Raw genomic sequence first — 16,737 nt, 5'->3', positions numbered from 1 at the left:
TGAACACTTTAGCCAAAACTGTGTGTGTGTGAATACCTTCATGTGTTGTCACATGATGCACACATGTAGCTGCCTCAGCCTGTAGGCATGGGGAAGGGGAAGGGTAAAGGTGGGACCGGATCCAATATGTAGTGGCTGCATTACTGTGACTGGCAAGGAAGTGACGATCCAGGGTGGATAATTCTCGTGGCCTGGAGTGATAATGAATATCATAACTCAGGGATTAGTAATGGTTCAAAGGTATATATTTAAATAACTTATAACCTGTTTGGTATGAAGGAAAGGTACTAGGGTCGAGGCTGTTGAGGACCTGAAACTTTGTGACTGTAGCATGAGGTTATACAGAGGCTGGTCAGGTCTGAGAATTAATTAAATTAACTCATAATTAATTCTTGATTCAATGGGACCATCCACATCAGATGATGGCGGAGAAAGTCGTGGGTTAGGTGATGATTGGAAAATAAAATCACCCAATAATTGCACAATATCCAAGCGGCTATACTGATTAGCTGATTTTATTACCATGTCAAACACTATAGACCGAAAAACCAGCACTTGCTCATTCACTCCTCAGTCTCTACTTCTTTATTTGCCACCAGCCATCATTAGCATCAGAAGGCTGGTACTGAAACATCCGTACGACATGCTGCTGCTTGAATAAGCAAGTAGAGGCTGAAGAGTAAAATAGCGAGTGCTGGTTTTTCCTTGTTATATTGTGTCTTCCTGAACCTGGCACCCTATTAGTTTCAAGTGTTTGAAGTTTATTGCGCCATTTTCACTTTCTATAAACTAAAGATACCCAGCTCCAAATGGGCTTACAAGACACATCCATACACCACAATGCAGTATGTGTGTATAATAAATTCCAAACAAACCCAGGTATCACACAAAAATTCGGCTTGCTGTTTTCCTCAAATATGGTTTGCCACATAGAATCCCCTTTATATGAAGCACAATTGTGAAATTGTGACCTTGTTGCAGGCCATTGCAGCAGTGGGTGTCAGTGAGTGTCGGTGATGTTGTGATGCTTTTTTGCTTTCACTAGCATGGAAAAAACTGTGTATTTGTCTGATGAAAAGGTGATGAAATTGTAGGTGGCAGGGGGTGGAGGGTCTGTCCGTCCGTCAAACATGATATCTCAGGTGAAATCTCAGACACCACCGCTCTGTTTTTGACAAAGCTTGGAGGGACGTGCACTTTGACACTGTGTTCTGGTGACACTGATTGGACAAATGGAGACTCTATAATTAAAGGTCAAAATTTCAAACTTTGAAAGGCTGTAACTGATACAAACCAGGCTTATTTTGATGAAACTTGGAGGGATGATGCATCTTGTCAGTGATTGGCCCAAGTGGGGCCTGCATCACTCTTTTTGTTTTTATTAATGGGCTTGCTGCAAGTAAGCACAATTGCCATTATTTATTACGCTTCTTAATATTATTCCGCAAAAAGACCCCCCCCCCAAAAAAAAATTGGTGCACTATCTCCTCCCACACCGTTTGCACCAGAAACTCTGTTCAAGTTGCATCTTGTAGCATATGTTACATAGATTTATGCTTGCATTCAACTTTTTGATCCGACTTTTACTTTTTGCACTATTTACATTTAATCGCAAATTAAAACCACATACACAATCATTGACGGAATGTTCAGAGACCAGTGGAGCAGGTGGGGCTATTCTCACTGACCAGAGTCGTTAGCAGATGGCCACACACACACACACACACACACACACACACACACACACACACACACACACACACTGCAGATATAGCTATAGCAACACACACACCCCAACCACCGAGACACACGCATTCACACCACAGCTTCCCCCACTCACACACTAACACACACACACCCTACTAACCCTACAAACGCCCTAGCAACCACCTAATACACCCTAGCAACCACCTAGAAACACCCTAGCAACCACCTAGTATACCGTAGCAACCACCTAGAACTCCCTAGCAACCAACTTGTAACACCCTAGCAACCACCTATAAGAGCCCTAGCAACCACCTAGTACACCATAGTAACCACCTAGAACAGTGGTTCTCAAAGTGGGGTCTGGGGACCCCTAGGGGTCCTTGAGGGGGTTCCAGGGGGTCCCCAGCAAAAAGGGGAATAATTTATTTTCACTATAATTCCATCCATAAGTAACACAATGACAGAATGTATGACTATTTTTGGTCATGGGTTTCATACACTTTCTGTAATAAAACATCTAAAAGCAAAAATCCTATCAGATGGGGGACCCTGGGACAAAATCTTATCAAATGGGGGTCCGTGGTCTAATTTGTGTCAGTTGGGGGTCCTTGACGTGAAAAAGTTTGAGAACCACTGACCTAGAAACACCCTAGCAACCACCTACTTCTCCCTAGCAACCACCTAGAAGAGCCCTAGCAACCACCTAGTACACCCTAGCAACCACGTACTACACCCTAGCAACCACCTACAAATGCCCTAGCAACCACCAAGTACACCCTAGCAAGCACCTAGAAACACCCTAGCAACCATCTAGTATACCCTAGCAACCACCTAGAACTCCCTAGTAACCAAGTTGAAACACCCTAGCAACCACCTAGAAAAGCCCTAGCAACCACCTAGTACACCCTAGCAACCACCCAGTACACCCTAGCAACCACATAGAAACACCCTAGCAACCACCTAGTACTCCCTAGCAACCACCTAGAAGAGCCCTAGCAACCACCTAGTACACCCTAGCAACCACCTAGAAACACTCTAGCAACCACCTAGAACTCCCTAGCAACCACCTAGTACTCCCTAGCAACCACCTAGAAGAGGCCTAGCAACTCTACAGCAAGCCCACACATTTTGTCCAGGAAATGTATTCTAGTTTATTTTAGTTTTGTTCACGTTATCAGTGAGGTCATATTATCCCATACTTGATAAGTAATTGTATTCATCAGCATTAATAAAAAAAAAAATCCAATGCATTAACAAGGCTAATATCATCAAAATTGTTGGCTATATCTAGATATACCTAGACTTCATCATCATTGAAAGGATTTCAACGTATTATTTCATTGCTTGTTTTTTATTTGGTATAAGTTATTTTTGTTCTTTCTGGTCAGCTGTCATTTTGTAAGAAATGGAAGTAACTTTTGCAGATGGTCTTGTGTTTGTTTTGTTTAAATATTCCAATTTTGAATTAATTAGTACCAAAAAAATAAGGTCTTAGTGATTATTAGTCGGAAAAATGAATGAATCACACACCAAATCTTACTTCACACAATAATTTAATAAAATCAACCACAGACTAGAAAAACAGAGCAAAGGCATTTTGTATTGAAGAAAAAAGATCAACTAGCAACAGGAAGTATCTTTCCACTGTAAGCTTGAATTATTACATGTTTACAGTAAATTTATAGTCAGTCAAACTAAATGTTCTACACATCATTATTGTATGTAACATAATTTCTGTTGTATCAGGTCATGTTAGCCAGCTAACTTTTAACAATCAGATGAGACATGTGTAACACGCAAATTTGACTCTTCTTGACATTAGAGTGAGTGTACCCAAAGTATATTTTATATTTTTCCAATATTAATGTGTATTCCATACAGCAGGTGCCACCAGATTTCGACTCATTCAAGAGCAAAAAGCACAGCTGAGCAGTAAATGACAGCAAGGTGAGTCTTCATTTTAGTCTGAAAGTGTAGCTGACTGTAACAAATACAAAGTTTTTACAAATTAGGAAACAAAATACAGGATAAGGCGAACACTGTGAAAAATAAATCAATATCATAACCAGTCTCTCAGAATGTAAATTTATCAGTATGTGACTGCCACAAACCACAGAAATGTCTGTATTTCAGGTGTCAGTCATGTTTGCATGTACAAGTATCTTTCTCTCAGGGTGGCTCTCCTTTCTCAAACCCATGGCACTTTTGCCTACCAGCATAAGTGATGGCCACACTACAAAAGGAGCCAATTCATTCACACCAGTGGGTTTACTTTAACTAGTATCGTCAACTCTGTTACATACACTTTTGTACATACATGTATGTGCCAAAATACATAATTGATAAATGTGTCAAAATGCCTTTAGCCTGCAATTCAACAAACTAAATGGAGATCTGTCTGGATCACAGTTGCAGAGATACAATAGAAATCATTAAGAAAATAACAAAAAGTATCCACCAACTTCAAGTATGCTCTTCCTTGGCATTTCGTTGAAAAAAAACCAATGTCCATCTTTTTCTTCTCAGTGCATTACTGTATCTAGCTTATTTAAAAACTTTTTTTCCACAGATCAGATGTACATTAACCTTCTGCAAAGAGTTTTAAATTGTACTTAGAAACTTGGAGAGGAGTTCATACTTCTACGAGAGCGTCCCAGGCAGGCTATCCTAAGATCTGTATATTTTAGAAGTATTAAGGGCTTAGTAAGAGCCAGGTACATCTCAATTACGATGAGGCGAGTACTGCTCTCGAGATAAGCCATTAGAGAGATTAAAGTTTGGTCATGTTTGTCATTTTTGATGACTGAGTAGATCTTTTACAAGGCAGTCTTATCTATAACTCCACGCAACAAACTTTTGAGGACACTGGACTGAGGGTGTTGTGTGCCTTAACTAGACATGAGAATTAAAAAAAACTATTCCCATACATCTGAGACGTGCCTTTTTATGATCAATAATAATAATCCCATAGGTTCAGGTTGTGCATCCACTGGGAAACCCTTCCCAGTGGAAAACCAGCTTCTTTTCCTTATTTTCAGCTGACACAGCGTTGAGCATGTTTTTTTGCGCTCTGACAGGCAAACACTCAAAGTTAAAGCTACAATATGCAACTTTTTTGACACTAAAATAACAATAAATAAATAGGATATATTATACATTATCAGTCTGTTTCTGTCTGTGATCCTGTGTGTACATGCCTAAATCCCCCATTTGCCTAAAATTGGCTTTTCAATGATGTTTTTGGGCAAATATCATTTGCTGTGGCTGTGTGTCTCATGGGCGTGGCCAACAGTGAGCTGGGTACCGATCAAGGTGAGGCTAGCAGACACAGAGCAAGGAAGCCACAACAATAACAATAGTGGAAAGCAGTAAGAAGAGAAAGAACAGCAAAGCGAAACATGCAGCAGACAAGACCCGATCAAAATCACGGTGAACATCAGCATTGCTTTTTTTTATTGTCTGCCTGCGTTCACCTTCTGCTTCTTCAACGCCTGTGGTGGCGTTATGGATGCCGGTTACCTCAGCCTCAGGCTAGATGCCTTCAAGGCAGACAGCTGAAGATGAGTGACAAGTGTTGGGGCGGGACCTTGGCCAAGTGACAGAGAGGAGGGTGGGAATAACACTTCCAGCCTCAAGGCAAAAGCTGCATATTGTAGCTTTAAAAATATTTCAATTTTTGGCAAGACACTGCCATATTTCAAACAGTCAAACTGCAACTACAGTAGCCATGAGCAGTGCTTTCCACATGCATCTGTTCAGCACTACAAGCTAAAAAAGGAGTTTGGTGGATACACAGTAAAATATGTGTCATATTTCATTTCCTGATTACTCCAACTTGGACAATGGACAATGGAGAGAAACTGGATAGGATAATCATGTTTCTATTAATCTGTTATTAATCTGTTCAATAAAATCAAACCTCAAATGTCCCATTATCATGTCCACTCAAAAATATTAATTTTAAAAACGTTTCAGCTCTTTGTGTCGTTGATGTGAACACCCAGCAGGACGAAATGGGAGTTAGAAGCGTAGCGGCATAAAGGCACTGTGTTATTTCTACAAGCCGACAGAAGTGGATCCAAGAAGAACCACTACCACATCTTTGACCATTTGCATTTCTGAGAAATGATGGATAATTGAACAGGTCCAAAAGAAAAACCTAGGCAGGATTTGGAGGGCTGACTGATCTCCAACACCAATCAAATATGTATCTGTCTGAGAGAATCCAGTGAGCAGTAAGTGTAGTCTGAATTTAAGGGGCAGAACTGAGTCCAAAGGTCAGTCAGGGGTGAGGGCACAGAAGGCAATCTTGTTTGTTTTGTTTGTTTGTTCAATGCCTACGGGGTAGACTCATTAGAAAACACACACACACACACACACGCACGCACACACACACCAACAAAACCAAGCTCTATCACTCTAAGAAGTTGGATTATGAGAAAAGACTCCAAAAACAAATACGTAAAAGGAAGAAAACCTTTACACTCTGCAGGAGGTCATAGGCAAGAGCTGCATTAAAGGGCAATGACACTGTTTTTGTCATGTGGGTCCTATGTCAGTCTTGGTAGGAGGAAACACATCAGTTGTTCAACATGTTTTTCCATGACTGAGATATTTAGCATCTATTATGTGTTGAGTAACTACTGCCATAGACACCACCATATCTAAAAATGAGCAACTTTCCAGAAAAAACGTCTGTGTTTAGTATTAAATGTTTATGCGTTTATGTGTTTTTCAAATATATATGGTAGAATTTTAAATCATCAGCCTAAAATAGACAACAAATGTGTCAAAACGTTTTAAAAAATGACAAAGTTGGCCTGAGGTATTAACTTAAATCAAGGCAAGAATCAGACCAACATGTGAAAACGACAGTATTGCCCTTTTAACAAAATAGAGACCACATCAATAAAAGCGGTTCAACACAACCAAAACGCACAAAAACATCAATCTTTATGCAAATGTCCACAAGTAGCTTTTTAAAGAAGTATCACATAAAGGAATGGATCCGTTACTGCAGGCTACCTTCCACTCCAGAAGATTCATGATGGAGATTCACTCATCCTCACAACAACAAAAAGTCGCTCAATAAAAAAAAAAGAAAAACATCTGTGTGCTTGGCTCTGCTTGTTTGTTTTGATCCACGACCAGCCAAGAGGTCAAAAGGTCACGGTCCTTGAAAGAATCAAACTGGTTTGGTTTGTTCCATACAAATCCATTTTATACAAATTAAAAAATGTACATAGGGATGGGGATATCACAAAGTGCTTGGGTGGGAGGATGTTTGTGTTGTTTGTTGATTACAGCCCTCCTAGTAGATGACTTCGTAGACAGTCGCCTTCTTGTCTCCTGAGCCAGTCACAATATACTTATCATCGACGGAGATGTCGCAGCTTAGCACTGAGGACGACTCCTTGGACTGTAAGGGGAATAAGAACAATTACAACAATTTCACATTTGGCAGACGCTTTTATCCAAAGCGACTTACACATGAGATTTGCATACAACACAAGCAAGTTTCTAGATAGGAGAGAACAACGAGAGTAAGTGCTATAGAGCTAAGTTCTGGTCCAACAGGACAAAGGTGCTACGAGACAGTGCAACAAGCTAAGTTCTGGTCCAACAGGACATAGGTGCTACGAGGGAGTGCTACAAGGCAGTGCTATGAGGTAATGCATAGAGTGCATCAAATTTTTTTTTTTTTTTTTTTTTTTTTTTTTATGAAAGGAGGTATTCGCTAAAGAGCTGGGTCTTTAGCCTTTTCTTAAGGATAGAGAGGGATTCTGCGGATCGAATGGAGTTTGGCAACTCGTTCCACCACCGGGGAACCACAGAAGAGAAGAGTCTGGCTAGAGACTTAGGGCCTTGCTGAGGTGGCAGCACCAGGCGCCGCTCCATGGCAGAGCGTAGTGAGCGGGAGGGAGCGTAGACCTGAATGAGGGAGTTCAGGTAGGTCGGAGCCGTTTTGGTTATTGTTTTGTAGGCGAGCATCAAGGACTTGAACTTGATGCGGGCAGCAACTGGGAGCCAGTGGAGGGATATGAATAGCGGAGTGACATGTGCTCTTTTGGGCTGGTTGAAGACCAGACGCGCCGCCGCGTTCTGGATCATCTGCAGAGGTTTGAAAGTACAGGCCGGGAGCCCTGCCAGTAAGGAGTTGCAGTAGTCAAGGCGTGATATTACAAGAGCCTGTACCAGGAGTTGTGCTGCATGCTCAGACAGGTAGGGTCTGATCTTCCTGATATTGTATAGAGCAAATCGGCATGACCGAGCAACAGAAGTCACATGCTCCTTGAAGGTTAGCTGGTCATCAATCATGACACCCAAGTTTCTGGCAGACTTTGTGGGTATGAGCTCAGTTGATTCGAGCTGGATACTGATTTGTTGTTGTATAGAGGATTTGTTGTTGTATAGAGGTGCGTGAAAATGTAAAAAGAGCTCAGCAGGAAGAGAAAAAGGGAAGAGATGATGAAGGCTAACGGGACACATATATTCATGAACTTTCATGAGTATCTGATACTATATCTACCCAAGTCATATATGTAAAACATACTCTCTCTTTTCAAGATATTCATGTGCTTCTTCCCTTTTGTCACCCGTAACTATAATCTCTGTTAATATCACTTAATGTACACCCTATGTTTGGTTTTGTATGTAACTCACTGTGTGCCCATTTGTTTCTGTCAGTTTTCACTAATAGTAATAATAATAAAAAGTTTTTTCAAAAGACAGGGGGGAAAAAAAAACAAAAAACAAAACAAATGGGCACTGCAGAGAAGACATGATACAATTGATAGGATTCTTGGTCTAGTTCACAATTTACCATTTAGCGGACCCTCTTATCCACAACAGCTTACAATGAATGAGCAGGGAGGAGTTTGTTGTCTCACTCTAAGACACTTGTTGGAAACACATTGGCTGATGCAGGGATCTAACCTGCAACCTCTTGGTTATGGGACTGCCTCTCTGTAGCCACTGGGACACTCTGCTGCCCCGTCATACGTATGTTTTTTTTATGGTGTGTTTTGCTATGATTACCTGGAATATGCTGGCTCCGTACGGTGTTCTCCATGCGTTGAGCAGATTGTCCTTTCCTGTGCTCACAAACCACTTCCCTGCAGAGGACGACAACCCACATTAGGCCACATCAAGGACACAAATTTGAAACATGCCTCAGCTGCCCCAGTGACTCAGTTTAACTAGCTCTGGCATCATACATAAATTCAGAAATACAGGATTCAACAACAAACATTCAACATATTATTTTTACAACCACAAAATCTTTTCAAATGGTGGATTTGAACCGTGTATTCCCATTTGAACTGGTTCTTATATCAGATTCAGAAAGATATCTACAGTTGAAAAGCAGGGACTTTTTTTTTTGCTAATAAAAGCTTTATCAACACATCTGAATGACACTAATGGCCATGGACATATTAAAGCAGAATGTATTTCATTATCTGATCTGAGGGTTCAGGTGCTAATTTAAGAGATGGTTTATTAATTGACAAATCAATTGGCTCAAGAAAAAACTTGCCTTGATCTTATCTCTTGGCTCTGTACTTCCTAACAAGTACAGGCATAAAACAACTATATCATTTATAATACCCTAGCTATGGTAAGGAATTAATAATAATGTTATCATATGCAGTTGGATACACAACTTTCATTTATCTAGTTTGATAAGAACAATCAATAAATGATGAAGAACAATCAATAACTGTTTTTTTTATTATTTCAGGTGGCAGTTATATAGGTTGAGGTTTAGGAACTAATTTCTTAAATGTAGATGAAGTAACCTTCAGTCACACATTGTGGTTAGATAATTAGATATCCACTGTTTGAACAAACTGACACCTAATCCGACAAAATAATTGGTGGCATCAAAGTAAAGTGAAAACACATAATGAGAGTTACTATTAAAGTTATGAGTCATCTTAAAGGAATACACCAAGTTTTTGGGAGGTTGGCCTGCAAAATATGTTTTGAAGATAGAATCATCGGTGTGTTTCTCTTTGTGTATTGATGAGTGAATTTCAGGTGGCAATTTTTTTTCCCAAATGGACATTTTGGAAAGAAACCCCTCACATATATAAATCCCATGCCATAGATTCTTACCACAGTGGGCAAATCTGAGTGAGAGCACACAGCTTTCATGGAGGTGGAGCTGGTACTTGTCAGGTTTGGTGACATGCAGGACTTCCACATTACTGTTCTCCATTCCCACCGCCAGCCACTCGCCCGTTGGACAGTAGCCCAGTGAGAAGATCTGCAATGAAACCAAGCAGCCTCATTTTTAATGGTAGTTACATATTTTATTCATAGTTTATATGTAATAGTGTACAGTCTAGCAATTATATTAGCGTACTCCAGGATTTTCTGAGTACATGCAGATTGTGTGCATGTGTGTGTGTGCATGTGAGTGTGTGTGGGTGGGTACTGACATTACCATATCTATGGGTGTTGGCAAATGTTCACTGTATACAACACCATCAACACCATCATAAACATTTCAGTCCTTGACATACTAATCTGTTGAAACAGAAGGCTGTTTCAGTTTCTTAAATCGTATTAAGTGTGAAACAGTCCTTCTAGCACTGGCAGCACTTTGGAAAATGCAATTATACTTCATGAAATTAGGTGGGTGAATGACAGTTTTCATGTTTAAAAAAAATTGTCAACAATTATTTTTCAGATGACGAAGACCAAACCACGATACAGGTCATGAACTTGATAGCTTGATAAACCTGATGATAAAAACCAAAAGCCTTGTCTTTTTCTTTGCCAAGAAACGTGACAATATGAAAACTACTGGCAATACATTTGCTGAAGCTGTTTTTCTTCCTCTCTGTGCTTCTCCCTGTCTGCCCTGTGCCTCTCTGAGCTGCCTCTAATGCACACACACCTCCTCTGCACATTGAGGCTAGAAAATGGGCCTTTTCAGGAAAATTGCAGTAGTGGTCTATTATCACTGCTCTTTTTCTTACCTAAAAAATGGATTCTAAAGATTTTAAATTCTAACTGCTGTATTACAGTTGGTGTTCAAAGCATCAATGAGCCTGAAAATTGGAGCACAGGCCGGCAGACCACAGCCCCCCTCGCCTTAGTCATCGGTCAAATCTTCTGACCCACGCTTGAAGAAAAAGTAGAATCAGAGCAACTGCAGAGAACTGCAACTTCCCCTTTGATTTACAATTTTCATCACTCTGCAATGTGCACTTTAACTGCAAATTAACACAAAAAACACAAGTTGTGAGTCATGATTTTTCAGAAAAACCTGCACAAAATAGGTTTTGATCATAAAACCCACAAACTGGAGAGGCTGAACAAACTCCACATAGTAGTCCTAGCAATAATGGTAACAGGAGTAATAGCAGTAGTACTGGTGGTGGTAGTAATAGTGATAGTAGTACTAGCAGTAATAGTGTGCATGATGGTATGACAGTGGTGTGTGTCTGCTGTGTGTCTGGTTTAGTGTGCTGTATACCTGGGAGGTGAAGTCGTGCTGCTGGAGCTGCCGTCCCTCTCTCAGGTCCCAGGATCGGACAGTGTTATCCAGGCCCCCAGTCCACAGTTTGGTCCCATCGTTGGAAATGTCTATACAGCTGGCCCCATCAGTGTGGCCCTGGAACTGCCTGCAGAAAAACACAGTGGCAGGCAGACACACACCCGACCACAGAGGTATTTACCAAATCAAAGAACGGCAAATCGATACCTTGATGAAAACGTTTTTCCCAAGTTGTCTTGGAGAGAACGAAATTCTCAAGAAAACAAGCAAAGATAATATGTCTTTACAGTTTGAGATGGAGGCTTTAGGCTTGATGTCACACAATCAGTTCATACACACAGCTGTTCATTTTTACAGCTGTTTCAACCGTCTCTGTACTAATGACTATAGTGATGTGTCGTTTACGTTCTCGTCAGCCAAGTCACCATCTAAAGCATCTTGGGTTGGCAAGTAAACGTCCAGGATTTTTATCCATCCACCAACCTCGCATTCATATGTTTTGGAATTGTATTTCAGCTGTTAGATAGTTTAAAGATATAGTATAGTATAGTATAGTATAGTATAGTATAGTATAGTATAAGATATAGTTTACAGATAGAGTTTAAATCAGTGGTACTCAAACATGTGCAATGGAGGCCCAAGAGGTTTAGGTTTACATTCCAACCAAACACTACAGCAACTGATTTCACTGATTAGCACCTTCAGCCAGAGAGAGGAGAACTGATTAGCCCACCCTGCCACCCAAAACACCCTAAACTTAATGTTTGTGAAGTAAGCCAACTTGTATTTTGAGTTCATAAAATTTGCAAAAACTTTCCTTTCTTTAAGTCAAATTCTTCCAGAATCTATGAGATTATGCCTGAAATTTTACATGGCCGGATAAGGTCGAGACTTGGGGTTTAAGGATGAGAACTATTACAGTATGTGTTGTCACCAAACATACACACACACACACACTCACACAAACACACACACACATGCATGCACACATGCATACCGCACAAGCACACTCCCGTACTCCCAGCTCCATACCTAACCAGAGTCTGGTTGTGGAGATCCCAGACAGCAATGTTTCCGTCGGAGCAGCAGGAAAAGCAGACCTTGGAGTCGGGGCTGATGGCCAAAGCGTAGCACGCAGGTGCCGACGAAGTTAGCTCTGCCTTGATCCGTGGAGTAGGCGTGGCCAAATCCCAGATTGACAAAGTACTTGCCTCGCCGCCCACAATGAGAGTCCGCCCATCCGGAAGTAGCCGACAAGAGCGGATGTAGTTATCTCTGTTCTGATGTGACAGACACACACAGAATCACAATAAATATATTTGTAGAGCATCTTTCTTACCAAAAGTGGACCTCCATGATGGCACCAGCCGGATGGTAGGAGGTTTGTGTCGCAACTGCAACACCTCTATAGACAAACCAGAGTCTCTTTCACTCACAAGGCAGTCCAGCTGGGACACAGGGGTCTTGTTGCCCGGGTGACTGATGTCCCACACCTTCACACAGCCCTTGCCGCCGGTGTAGACATGACGTGTTGGGTTACTGATGGTGACAGCACACACCACCTCCCCGTGGCCAAGAGTATTGATCTGGCGTGCGTGGCGCGGGATGCCAGGGCCTATCAATGCATCAGGGGGAAAAGGCACAGGCTGCATTTGTCCATCAGCGCTCACATGGAAGGAGTAGGCTCTGGAGGTGAGAAAAGGATCGCATGGAAAGGGTGGCAAGAGAAGGGGGGGGGGGGGTAATTGCACAAGAGATGAGGATGTGAAAATGAAGAAGAGGCAGTATTTGTTCAGTTTGTGGATCTACTTAGCATATTAGCACCCTTTGTCATCTAGCAGAGGGATACATACGGTTTTCCACCAGGAATGCCTGACAGGTTGGGAGGAAGACCAGGGACACGTATGTGGTGGTGAGGATCAAATCCCACCTGCAGAGTGGAGAGAATGATACAGTTTACAAGCATTTCAAAGATATGCAAATGCTACACACACACACACACACATCCACCTGCACATACTCACACAACCCTAGAGTTGTTTAAAGTTAAGTTAAAATTAATCACGTATATACATACTGTATATATAAACCTTTAAAAACAAGAGATTAAGTAACACTGGCTTTTGCAGCTTATACATGCCCTGAATTCCAATGTTTTCTGTACTGAATACACCATAAACCACAAAGCCCCTGTCTAACCAAAGCTTATATGCCTAGTAGCCCCTTACTCTATCAAGCATGAATCCAGATAAGCAAGGCTGCAAACCAATGATGGTACGGGCGAGAGTTCTTTTTAATGATTTGAATATTAATGGTAACATTCGTGGGATTTTGTCTAAATAGATAACTGTCCAATTAATTGTGATAATGACTATCAGCACTATGTTCTGCGCCTGCAACGAACTGCATTTATATATTTAAATTTTAACAGAAGGCAAAATAATCATGCACCTCATCGCTTGTGTATGTGCTTGTATGTGGAGTGAGTGTGTGTTCAGGCTGTGGAAAATTGGAAAACCGTCACAATCAGCCCTAGTCTCCCTGGTTGCAATAAATTCATTCCAGTAGGTTTCTGACCAAATCAGATAATGAGTAAAAAAACATATAACTTTGGATCAGGCTTACTTATCGCTATTTAAAAACACCTAAAACAGTCATCACTAGTTGATGGAAAATATAACAACTAAATACTGTGCATGACCAAATAGATAGAAGAAATCCCAACCCACTTAAACTTCGCATTTGTATTGAAGTCAAAATTCTGGTATCGTGACACTTTACTGTAGACAGCAGGGTCCAAAAATAACTCCCACTGAGCACCCAATGCTGCTAAAATGTGTCTTTGTCTGATAAATCAATAAGGGTGACCTGCTACACTGGCCAGTAACTTTTTGAGATGATAACATTTGTATGCCTCCGTTATATACAGTCTTTGGTCTTTGGCTGTTCTGAGACTTTGTCACACTCTCCCTGACAATTAACTAATCAAAGCAAAGCAAAACACCGGCTCTGTATCAAACTGTTGACTGGCTGCCTGTTACGGTGGCTCTGCACAAACTGGTTGCATCTGAACTTCTGCAAACTTTGACAAAAATGACAAGTTTCTATGAAAAAGTATGAATTACTTTGGCTGGTAAAAGTTACTATGGGCAATAGGGATGTGACGATATGCTTGTCTCACGATACAATTCGATTCGCGACATGGGGTTCACAATTTGATACAACCACGATATGATGTAATAAATAAAAGTTCAATGACAACAAATTCTGACTGCAGAATTATGTTTATTTCTGAGCCACAAAACTTGCAATGGCAAGCAATGGCATTGCTTGCTAGAATGTAAACAACAATTTAAAAATGTCATGACAAATTGCAAATAATATAATCTGGATGGAGAGCTTTTGAAATTGTGATGGACAAGCCATTTCATTTGTAATTGCTACAGCAGAATAAAATGAAGCTAATATCGTGATTCAATTTTGCTGTCCCATGATACGTATTGTCACATTTTTGTATTACGATATATTGAATTTCGATATATCGCCACATCCCTAATTGGCAGGTAAATTTTTTTGGTTTCGTTTACTGAGCCAAAAATCAACCCTGACCCTGGCTGTAGGTATGTAGGTATATGTGAGTATATATATATATATATATATATACATATATGTATGTGTGTGTATGGGTACCACTTGTGTGCGTCCATAAGCTGCCACAGCAGCGGCAGCCACTGCGCTCATCTGTGGGGAAATGTTATGCAGGCCGGTGTATGCCGCTCCCGCACCACTCAGCTCTCCATTCATGCCAGGATGGGGCACCATCCCGAACGGACCCGGGTAGGAGCAGGGAACTGCCAGCGGCGTGCGCAGACCTGGGACTGGAAGACAAAACACTGTCTGATGCAAGTGTGCAGCGCTGTATTAATCAAAATATTGATTGCTGTTTTGACAGCCTTGTTAGTGTTAGTGCATACCAATGATACCATTTGGGGGGATGTGCAGTAATGGGCAGGTTCCTGTTTTGCACAGAAATTGACAAATTGAATAGCTGTCAGGGAATCATAATTTTCACTTTCTCTAACTAGGTGTGTATACGTGTACAATACTTGAGACAGATTTTTCTGCTCTGTCTCCCTGCTTAACTCTCTCTAGATTTTAGGCTACTCAAGTCAAGTGGCTTCAAGTGACGTTTTTTTGTTTGCTTGTTAAATCTAGGCACATGATTATCAAGTGCAGGTGCAAAGCGAAACAGTGATCTATGATTATTTTTCACAGAACTTCATTTATTAATCCTGCTCAGTTGAAGAGCTCATTTACAACACAATCCATTTTGAAAAAAATAAAATAAAAAATCATCACCTTGACTTCAACATTCAATTAATCCAGTATGTAAAAGGGGTTATCACAACAACAACAACTTAAGTTCTCTACTATTCTTCAGATCATAATTTGAGCTGTCAATTGTTTTTCTCTAGTGGGTATGTGTGGATATCTCATTTTGGAACAGGATTCTTTAATTCATAATAACATTTTACAGATATTTAATGTTTAAAAGTTTACAAACTGGAGTTTGTAACAACTTATATATTCAAAATGTTTATCATTTCAATTCAAACGACCAATGTTTTCCTAAAATTTGTCTGGTATTTCATTGATGAATGCAGAGGAGTTTTTGTGCTCCGTGAAACTGAACAAAACAGTGAACGAGAGGTGAGACTCACCCAGGGACTCCGCTCCTGGAGGTTTCACAGGTGTGGGCCTCAGGCCGGGGGTGGAGGTGCTGCTGGGGGTGGGCGCATCAGAGCGTGGGGTGGGAGTGCTGGACTTGGACACGGGCGTACTGGACTTCTCATTCTAGACCAGCAAAAAGCATTCATACTCACAACAAGCTACAATGACTACTTCTCATTTTTACATTTTTCTCAATGTCTCAAACTATAAAAACACCCTAAGAAGGATGAAAAAAGAAGACCAGAAAGCTATTATTACCCATATGACTCACAATATTAATCTCTTTGGACTTGGATGAAGGTGTGCTACTGGACGAGGCGATGGAGGAGGGACTGAGGGGCGGGTCCTTCTTTAACAGCCGACTCTTGTCCAATCCATTTTCCCGAGGGGAGTGGGCGGGACTTCCTCTAGGAGAAACTGGATCCTGCGGTGAGTGGAGGCAAAGGTGAGAGAGGAAGATGGACAAATGAGGGACAAGTTGTTCTGATTAGATAACACATTCGACTCCATGCCCAAAAAATGTCTTACCTCATTGGAGACATCCACTACCAAGTTGTCATCGCTCTTCTCTCCATCACTTTCCTGTGAAAGACATGAGAAACATAGTCAGTTACTGAAGGCACACACTTGACTTTTACTCCATTTTGTTGTGGCAAACAAATCAGAAAAAAATTGGCTGGATTTGTGTGTTTCAAATTCAAGGAATTTGACTCAAATACTTCCCATAACTGAATCACCTACTGCACGCTACATTATTCAGTCCACCCTACACACTAAAATCTCATAAATAT

At 40.9% G+C, this 16,737-nt stretch overlaps 1 protein-coding gene across 1 annotated transcript; it reads right to left on the bottom strand.

Moving 5' to 3' along the window:
- Positions 1–6,954: 6,954 nt before the first annotated feature.
- On the bottom strand, positions 6,955–16,528 carry LOC139647272 (transducin-like enhancer protein 4; the record flags this gene model as incomplete). The annotated part of the gene is made up of 11 exons (XM_071523136.1): positions 6,955–7,126; positions 8,746–8,822; positions 9,826–9,976; positions 11,195–11,342; positions 12,248–12,495; positions 12,652–12,901; positions 13,069–13,145; positions 14,906–15,087; positions 15,937–16,069; positions 16,218–16,370; positions 16,475–16,528. Coding segments are annotated over 11 exons (1,581 nt in total), but the record flags the coding sequence as incomplete, so codon positions are not given.
- Between the last annotated feature and the right edge of the window lie 209 nt (positions 16,529–16,737).

The sequence above is a fragment of the Centroberyx affinis genome, unplaced genomic scaffold (genome assembly GCF_046629955.1).
Source record: "Centroberyx affinis isolate AG114_WGS23_722 - 3 ecotype Tasmania unplaced genomic scaffold, CSIRO-AGI_Caff_v1 ptg001070l_1, whole genome shotgun sequence".
NCBI classification, from domain to species: domain Eukaryota; kingdom Metazoa; phylum Chordata; class Actinopteri; order Beryciformes; family Berycidae; genus Centroberyx; species Centroberyx affinis.
The sequence above is the reverse complement of the archived record's forward strand: the minus strand, read 5'-3'. Positions and strand labels throughout refer to the sequence as shown.